This window comes from Rutidosis leptorrhynchoides, chromosome 9 (genome assembly GCF_046630445.1).
Source record: "Rutidosis leptorrhynchoides isolate AG116_Rl617_1_P2 chromosome 9, CSIRO_AGI_Rlap_v1, whole genome shotgun sequence".
NCBI lineage: Eukaryota > Viridiplantae > Streptophyta > Magnoliopsida > Asterales > Asteraceae > Rutidosis > Rutidosis leptorrhynchoides.
Window position 1 is genome coordinate 109,916,747 of NC_092341.1, and position 9,601 is coordinate 109,926,347.

At 35.2% G+C, this 9,601-nt stretch overlaps 2 protein-coding genes across 2 annotated transcripts; one reads left to right on the forward strand and one right to left on the reverse strand.

Moving 5' to 3' along the window:
* Nucleotides 1–3,974: 3,974 nt before the first annotated feature.
* On the forward strand, nt 3,975–5,062 carry LOC139865611 (uncharacterized). Its single transcript, XM_071853679.1, has 2 exons — nt 3,975–4,110; nt 4,200–5,062. The coding sequence occupies exons 1-2, from the start codon at nt 3,975–3,977 to the stop codon at nt 4,976–4,978; spliced, it is 915 nt and encodes a 304-aa protein (XP_071709780.1). The 3' UTR covers nt 4,979–5,062.
* Nucleotides 5,063–5,148: 86 nt separating this feature from the next.
* On the reverse strand, nt 5,149–8,951 carry LOC139868318 (uncharacterized). The gene is made up of 4 exons (XM_071856650.1): nt 8,847–8,951; nt 7,266–8,477; nt 7,105–7,175; nt 5,149–5,641 (listed from the first exon to the last, which is right to left on the reverse strand). Exons 1-4 carry the CDS (start codon nt 8,949–8,951, stop codon nt 5,296–5,298), a joined length of 1,734 nt encoding a protein of 577 aa, XP_071712751.1. The 3' UTR covers nt 5,149–5,295.
* Nucleotides 8,952–9,601: the final 650 nt, after the last annotated feature.

Here is a 9,601-nt window from a genome sequence, read left to right on the forward strand (position 1 = left end):
TTGTTCTTCTTAAAGTTGAAGTTTCATATGGAGGGTATTGAAACGGAGAATCCTGGTCCTTACCGAAATAGATAAAAGAGGTATTGACCTTGATTCCGTGAGATGCCCTATATTTGATGATGATGTTGAATCGCTCGAGCATTCTTTGATCTTTTGTCGTCAATCATTGGATATTTGGGAAAGGATCTATCAATGGTGGAAGTTAGGACCGATGATCAATTTAAGTACCAATGAAGCGTTTCGTGGAAATTGTAATCAAACTCTTACACCACGGGGCAAATTTATTTGGCAAGCACTTGAGTGGACATGTGGATATCTTTTATGGAAGAACCGTAACAACCAAGTTTTCTTGAATCATTGTTGGAATGGACCGACGGTGTTGATGGAAATTCAATTAAAATCCTTTGAATGGAACTCCAACCGAGTTAAAGATGCGAAGATCGAGAGGCTACAATGGTTAACTAACCCGCTAGTTTATTTTATTTGAGTGTTCGAGTTTCATTATTGTCGAGTCTTGTTTTCTGCTAGATTAGTTCCAGTTGCTTGCTCTGCAACTCCTTGTTCCTTCTAATTCTGCTATACTCCAGGGTTTGTCTGGTGATAGCCTTATTCATGTACTCGTGTATTTGGGCTAGGCCAACTAATTGCTTGGCCCTTTCGTGATTCTCAAATAAAATTATTTCCTTTTGAAAAAAAAAAGAGAGTAGAGGATTAGAAAGGATAGTCCAGTTATATTTTGTTAACAACACTCTCCGCACATAAGCCAATTCGAATACTAAACCAATAAATCTTTTCCTTCAATTTCTTTAACCCTAAACGGAATATCAATTCGATTCGTTGCAATTCCTATTTACCCTATAAATATGGCACAAACCTCACGTTGGATTTCATAGCTTCCGACTCCAGTTTCTGTCCTTCGTTCATACTTATCTGTAGCTAATGTGAACTTATATCTATGTGTCCGCAATTGAATTATATATAATAAATACAATATTATGTGAATAATCAAACCATGTTTGAAATCCCTTAAATTTGCGGGTTATAAATACGTTCTTTTATTTTCATAATTTTCGTTGGTCTTGCACGTTTTAATTCAACATGGCTACTTTTAGACAACAAGGTTGATCCTACATTGGAATAATAGGAATAAATGTCAATTATTTTGAAAACTAGATCAAAAGATGCAAGTTAGACGATTGAGGAAGGGGTCAAAACGGATTAATATCTTGTATCAACATTGTTCGGTTGACACGCAACAATAATTGTTTATATATATATATTTTCAATGTCATAGTGCACTGTTTATTAATTTGTCCGACAACGTCTTCATTTTTACTAGCTTATATAACTTAACTTTTAATACTATAACCTCGTGAATTCGCGGGTTATAAACTAGTAAAGTTTATATGACCACACTATTCTATAAACTTTGTGTTGTAGCTCAAAGTGGTAGTGGCCTGAAAAACTTTGTTAGAGGTCAGGAGTTCGACTCCCGAGGACTACAACATTGCACACAATGTTATCTCCTGACTTTGAAATCCACCAAAGGTCGTCTTTCGCACATTGCGTTGCGGGGGCTGCGGGGATGGAGGTTTTACCGGCCATGCTCTCGAACTAGTTCGGGTTTCCTACAGGGCAGCAGTTGGGGGCGAGTTATGTAACTGCGAAAGATGATCGTGTGGGTGGTTTAGTCCCACTAGATGATCTCAAACTACTGTTAAAAAAATAAAAAATAAAAACTATTCTATAAATTGAATGAATTAATTGCACCCACAACACTCATGGCTCAGCCCCTAATTGTCATCAACTTATTGTGTTAAATAGCTTATAAATTCCTAAATATTAATATCAGAGCTTAAAGATTGTAGATCGAGATAACTAGCGAAAAAGGTAAGTTTAAAGTCGAACGGTTCAATGAAAAAGACCTAGATCTTGGAAGATGTAAATTGATGACTATTTGAAACAAAATAAGCTTCATCAATCCTAGTTAAAGACGAGGTCCAAGAGTGTGAAACTTAGCACTCTCTCTATCTCTCTATCTTTCAGCAACTGAACGGGAAGTAGTTTGGAAGGATAGGGAACTCCTGAATCATCAAGTTGACAAGCATTACAAGGTAATTTAAAAAAAAAAATACAATGATTAGAAATAAAACTACTCAACACATCGTTTCCTGTTTCCAAGTCATTTGTGCCACTTGGTATGTTAGGCAAGAAGTGCTTGGTGGATAGGTCGTTAGAGCGAATTTGTGACCGGAAGTCACATATGTTATTACATCGGAGTAGTAGTTGGTTAGTCAGATAGTTTTTTACAGAAAAACTCTCTATTTTGTTATAACCTGTAAATTGATGGATATGGACATGATTTTTGACAATATTGAGTGTGACAAGCAGATATGTAGGTAAAGGGGTTGATGTAGAGTTGACAAAATGATACGGCCGGTTTTAGTGACTGGAATAAGATCTTGTTACTAATAGTGACAGACGGATAAATTCACTAAATAAAATTTTTACTTCAATTATTTATGAGATGAGAAGATGGACATGTATTCATATTTTAGCTCGCATCTTCGAGCCCTGCGGGCGAGGCCCAAACGATGTGGACTGTTGGTTTGTAGAGGCTTGTTGTGGCCCAAGAATAGGTGGTGGTCCACCAGAATAAGCAGGCGGCCAAGAATAAGTAGGTGGCCCAGAATGAACAAGTAATTTTGGCCTAGTGTTATTGGATCGAATCTGGTACTTATAGGCTTGTTGCTGGGCGGAAATGAGGGGCATGTAAAGGCCCTGTAGCTGCTGTTGTGTGAGGCCATACTGGGCTAGTAGCTGGTTTTGGGCCTAGATTACATGGAGCATGTGGGCTGTTGAGTTGAGTATGCCACATTTTTTATGGAGTGTAGAACTTGTATGTTGAAGGTGAGTAAAGTGCGCGAGTTTGGAAAATAATTGGTGGTTTGAAATAGGAAGACAACATCCAATTAGATGATAGAGTGTTATTGTAGATTACGTGTTTAGCTGTAATGTACTACTTATATGTTTTAAGTGCATTAAGAAGTTGTATTTAATGCATAAGAAGCTATAGTTTGTTACTCTTCATGACTCTTAGTCTTTTATCTTTTAGATAAATGCGTAATATCATGATGATTTGGTATCTTTCTTACTGTTTTATTCATTATGGGCCTAGCTACCATGCTATTAATATGGAAATTATGTACTGTTAAATTGTTAATGCCTTGATGTGCCTGTTAATGCCTTGATGTGCCATTAGCAGTATTAGTAACAAATATGGCATGCAAGCTGTATTTATTCCGCTAACAAGAATAACTTTTATGAGTGCCACGGGCCCTAATCAAAAGACCTAAGGAATAATTACTTAACAATGGTATGATTAAAAAAAAAAAAGTTAATAAACGGACAAAGTTGTCCAAAGGTGAACAAAAAGTCCCAAAGTTCATTTATAACCTTATAAACCGTTAATTGTTTCACAATGTTAATTGACTGGGTTAGTTTCTATGTTAACATTTTGTCATTTTTAGAAATGAACTTCAGCATTTTTATTGCTATATGCATGAATGTAATATTAGTATGTACACCATCAAAAAAAATAACATTTTTCATAGTGTTTACATTCATGAATCATGATAAACATATTACGGATTTTCTAGATTGCTTCTTGGCTAACAAACATATGCCTAGTTTATTGAATTAGGTCAAGTGAACTCTAGGAAAGGTCAACCAACAAGCATTCAATTAACCATCACAATAATAATATGACATTTACATAACCTCTACACCAAGCAAACTATTTAGAATACCTTCACCCCACAAACAAACATAAACCCTCATTTTCAAATATTTATACACAAATGCATATATGTTTATAAATACGTAACCCTTTTCTCTTATTTGAACAAACACAAACCATTTGTCCCTTTCAATCACATCTAATTCGATATAAAAGATTCAACAAAACCGGAAAAATGGCAATGAGAGGAAGGGGTGGTAGGGGTAATCTCAACCGTCCGCCACGGCTAGGCCGTGTGTACGAACAATTTAAACCCATGTCTGAATGGAGACAAGAAGATGATCATGATATTCTTCTTGTTTATCTTCCCGGTAACTAAATATTTCATCAACTTTATTTGCTAATCTACGTAATATTCCATTTTGTTTTAGTTAATTAAGTAAATTTATTATCCTTACAGGTTTTCAAAAGGAGTATATTAAGGTTACGACTGAAGACTTGAACATAGTTAGAGTTCGTGGTGAACGTTTGGTTGGTGGTAACAAATGGAGTAGGTTTCAAGAAGATTTTCGAGTTCCTGAAAACTGTGAAATGAGTGGTATTCGTGCAAGATTTGATGGCGGAATCTTGACAATTACAATGCCAAGAAAGATCATTAATACACCTCCGCCAACTGTTACAACCACCACAACTCAAGTTGCACCAAAAACCGAAGAACAACCTTTCAAACGGACAAAGCAAGAAGACGCGTTACAAAAGCGAAAAGAAGAACTAAATGAAAAGAAACCTAGCACTACTTTAGAAGATAAAAACAACTTGCCACCACAACCAATTGCAAAGCCAAATTCTAGTAGTTCTTCGACGGATTCGGACGAGACAGAGGAATTTAAGTTTGGAACACTACCAACGAGTGTTCCTAAGAAGGCGGACAAACATGATGTAGGTGAAAAGCCTAATATTTCCGAAAAAACAGATTTGAATGATGGAGAAAAAGGATTACAAACATTATTAGGAGACAAGGCGAGAAATATTGAGGGCAAAATGGGAAAATTGAATGGTGATCCTAGTGTTCATGGCGATAAAACGGAGAAGAATAAGGTGGCAGGAAGGAGTGTGCTAGGAGTGCTTAATGAAGATAGGAAGGTGTTGGTGAATGTAGGTGTGGGCGTTTTGGTAATTGTGGCACTTGGGGTTCATGTGTCCTACACCATTGGGCTCATTGGCAACAAAGGGAAATAAGCAAAATGCATGGTGTAATTTGAATTGGGGATTATGTATATGTTGTAATTTTAATAATAAAAGTGAAAGATTTATAAGAAGAAAGAGTGGTTAATAACATTGTACTTGTATCAAGTTTGTTCAAAAACTATAACAAAATATACCAACCTAGCTTAATTGTCCTGCATCAACATACAAATGATCCTCTGTGCATTATAGCTCAAACTAATAAAGATAGATGTTAACTAAACATAATGACTAAACTAATCTCTAACAAATGTTATATAGATATATCCTATAATAATAGTAGGACCGATTGACTTTTAAAGCGATTAAAGTCAATGTAGACCGTCTAACCTTTTCATGGATTTCCTACATCCTTGTTTCCTCCTCTCCCACTTAAGTTTCTCGATTTTCTTTAATCTCTGATCTCGGAATTTTTCTCGGCTTTTTAACCAATCAGCATAATCTTTTCCCTTTTTGCACTCCACAAAGTCAACTAAATCATCGATATCAGTCGCACAACCTGATTCTTTAAATCTGGTTTTAAGGTAAGTTTCTCCACTACAAGTTTCTACTTTGCTAGTAGACACATACCCCATGTTAAACGGATCCAATGTGGTTGATCCGTTTTCTGTTTCCACATTTTTTGTTGATGTGGATTCATTTGCAAGATAAGCGTTGCTGAGTGAGAAAATCAGAAGAAGAAAGTAGAGTAAGTACGTACGTAACCTTGAAAGAATGGTGATGTTAGTAATGTAATTTCGAATGTAATTTAGCATTTTTAGGATTTTTAGAAGTTAGCAGTAGAAATATAGGAGGATTGGTAAAGGATAAACACATGTTCAGGTCAATTTGGGTAGTCTTTGGATGTGGGTCAAATAACTAGTCTGGTTGACCTTTTAACTTTTTCTTATGTCCATCTATTTTTACAAATTTATGTAAAATATACTTGAAATATGATTAGAAAGAACCACACCATCAAATCTTTATTAAGGATTCCATCATCCACGATCGAGTTGCGAACACTTCTGGAATAAGTTATCAGTTATGTATTAAAAAAAAAATTAAAAAAAAAATAAAATATTTCAAAATCTTTCATATATTTATTGACCCGGTCAGGAAAAAAGAGATAATTCTTCTTTTTATAAATACGCTCCTTCCTCGGACACGGGAAACCTTATCCAATTATCTGTTTAACCGTTAAAATTGCCACCTCTCAAGTTGGCAAATTAGTGTTTTGCTCATGCATTTGAAACAAGTTCTTATAGAATTGTTTAGGAACACAGAGTCGAGAATCAGTATTTAATATGTCCTTAAAGTGGCTAAGTCAACCCATTTACTTACGCATAGGTAGATTTGGGTTATCGTATATCTCTAATCTCTAATATGTAAAAAATAAAATAAAAAAACACATATAGCATTTAAAAAATGATTACAGGTAGAAAGTTTTACATGTATATACTTTTTAAAACCTCCTCAATCATTCAATTAAAATTCTACTTTAATACTGAAATACTAGTAATAAATAATATTATAGTACAGTTAATCATATTTAACACACTAAATTATATAAACAAAATATTGTTGCAATTCAATTTAACCCGACTGGTTTCGAGTTTCGAATGTTTCCCGTTAGACATATCGTCCACCCTTGCCACCCCTAGTTTTCTAGTATCTTTTCGCATTGCTCTTTATTATACCTTATGTAACGTAACAGCTTAATGTATGTTTGCAAAGGTTTAAGTGTTTATAAAGAGAAACTGTGCAAGTAAGTTTGCAGGATAAGCACATAGTACAATAGTACTAAAATGAGTGCTTACATGACATGTAATACCATCCAAGGTTGCAAAAGTCGCTACTGTACTCGGTTGGGACTTTTTAGCGAGTACTCGGCAACTCGAGGAGTGCTCGGATCGGATGTTAACCAAGTTTGACTTTAACCAATTTTAACCGAGTCTTGACTGATTTTCCGAGTAATCTGGAGGTTTGGCCGATTTTCGGAGTAATCCCAAGTTTTGGCCAAAATTTGGACGAGTTTGACTGAGTTTTGACCAAATTTGACCGAGTACTCCCCGAGTTGCAAAAAACGAGCATTGGCCGAGTAATTCCGAGTTTTGCAACACTGTTACCATCTTAGTACATACCTCACATACGATGTCCGTATCTTCTGATATTTCGAAATTATCGCTAGTGTAGGAGTTTGGCAAATCAGAGCCTGCACCAATTTTTACGTCTCAGTTTTGTGTACCACAATTATAAGTACAGAAACTTTTTAAACAATAAAAAAGCAAAGTAAAACATTCACCTCTTTGTAAACGATAAGATACCCTTCAGATGATGATTTAGGATCTGCTAATGACTTCAATGCGTCTACATTACCCTCTTCGAGAACAAATAGATTAGTCAAACCGATTATCACAGAGATGCAACTTTTGACCAAAAAGTCAAACCCACTATCGAAACATAACGACAGCAACCCTAAGATATGTAAAAGCATTAGCCTTGACTCCTTATGACTACTTGGATTTGTTTCCATTATCCCGTATGCAAACTTTTGAATCGGTAGGCGGATATTAAAATCTTTAAAACAACTAATGATTCCCACAATTAAATCATATTTCTTGTCATTTAAAGAATCAGGACACTGATGTTTAAGAGACCAAACGGACTGTATCAAAGAATTACTCATTAACATCAACAAAGATGCTAAAAAACAAATATCTTGCAGACTGGCACAACCGTTAAGTGGCAGTTCGATATCGTTAACGTCGTTAGCAGTTCTCGTTAACATGCATTTCAAGAAAGTTACAATATCATCTCTGCATGTGGGGTCAATTATACATACGTTCTCCTGCATATATTCTATAGACAATGCCAAAAGGTCAGACTTTTTCTTACAGACCGTGTTCCGTAAACTTAACTTCCATGACTCATTCAATGCAGCTATCGTCTGATCGAGTTTCTCCTTTTTTGAAAGCTCGATACAAGATTCGAATGAAAGCTGGGAACTTTTATTGTGTAATTGGACCAAAGTGCCCCTAGCATCTTCTGAACGGTTCTCAGTTACCAAAGTAGACATGTGTTGTCTGTACAATAAAACCGAGATTTCAAATACTGAAAGGTATAAATCACCCCGTTTAGGATCTGATGTCAGCGTTTCACAATTTACGGTGACACTGATTGCATTAGATACCAATGAAAGAATATGAGCTTGTAACAATTTGGGTGACGAAAGTACAACAGGGTTATGCAGCAACGTTCTAGATGCAATGATACTTAGTTCTAACGATTTAGATTTGTTTGAATGAATCCATGTTATTCCACTACAAAATTCCCGTAGAGCCCGCTCGTCAGAAAATGACAGTGAAAAATGAGAACATAGCATCTCGATCACGAATCCAAAGTCGCAACGATTAGTGACTAGCTTAAATAAGCGTTCGTGTTTTGGAGAACACGAATCAATAAACGACAAATACTTTCTCAACCGACCATGCAATAAAAGCTCATCTACGACCACCTGCTAAGATGCACACTTGTTATCATAAAATGCATATACTTCTAAAAAGAGCCTTTTGATTATAGAGTTAAAACCTTGAAATCTAATAAAACATATTATTGAGATTCATGTATGCCAACAAAATTTTATATTATTAATTTGGTTGAATACTATTGATGTTCAAGTGAAACTTATATCCCAAAAAAGGTACAGAATTTTTACTAAGAAAATAACACAACAAAGGTAAATATTGCAAAAAAAGAGATTATTGAGTTTTCTATAATATATTAATCTGAATCTGATCTGATGGTGTAGGATGGTTCTGTACAAAAGGTAAATATTACAAAGGTACTCATTTCATAAACAGAAAAAGTACATAAATGGCAATACCTCAAGGATTTCTGCAATAGAAGGAATACAAGGATCAGATAGCTTTAACGATGATAAAGACGCGAACTTTGCAAAGGACTCGGAAGAATATTCATCACCGTACATGCATTGACATGAAATCGACTTGTTAAAATCAGATTGTTCATGCTGTCTTCCTGCTACATCAAGTAAGCTCCAGTTTTTGAATATTAGGAGAAGAACTCGTCCACTTTCCAAAAGATGTTCTAGAGGCAAAGGAAAGGTCAAAATTATCATACAACATCTTATTAATATTTTTAGTTCTTCCAATTTAAGGGATCGACTAGAAGAAACGTTGTGCTCAGAAGAGTGCAACTGCTTTAATCTCTTTTGAAGATCTTTGAAGAGGATAATGGAGAGCGAATATACATCTTTCAAATTCAGAACTTCACCTTCGTCGGTTTTAAGACACAACTCGTTTAAATTAGCTCCTTTGCTTGTAAAAAGTTCGTGCTTTTTAGATAATTGACAGAGTAAATAATATAAACTTTTTAGAAATCGCGTCTTGATACCCTAATAAAACAAGGAAAATAAAGAAATTAAATTTAGAGGCAGCTTAAGAATAAAGTGTTACTAGATTAAAATCACACGCATTACTTGAGAATAGCCCAACCTCGGAAGATTCAAGGGTGGAGATAAGATGGTCAATAATATTTGTCGTTTTTGATCTTTCGGGTGTTTTGTTCGTTTTTGATCTTTCGGGTGTTTTGTTCGTTTTTGATCTTTCGGGTGATTTG

Excerpts from the sequence above, each read along its gene's own strand:
- LOC139865611 (XM_071853679.1), top strand. The coding sequence starts at position 3,975 with ATGGCAATGAGAGGAAGGGGTGGTAGGGGTAATCTCAACCGTCCGCCA. Across the intron at positions 4,111-4,199 it reads TCTTCTTGTTTATCTTCCCG|GTTTTCAAAAGGAGTATATT; the intron begins GTAACTAAATAT and ends TTATCCTTACAG.
- LOC139868318 (XM_071856650.1), bottom strand. The coding sequence starts at position 8,951 with ATGTACGGTGATGAATATTCTTCCGAGTCCTTTGCAAAGTTCGCGTCT. Across the intron at positions 7,176-7,265 it reads ATCTTATCGTTTACAAAGAG|GCTCTGATTTGCCAAACTCC; the intron begins GTGAATGTTTTA and ends AAATTGGTGCAG. Across the intron at positions 5,642-7,104 it reads ATACGGACATCGTATGTGAG|CAACGCTTATCTTGCAAATG; the intron begins GTATGTACTAAG and ends TTTCTCACTCAG.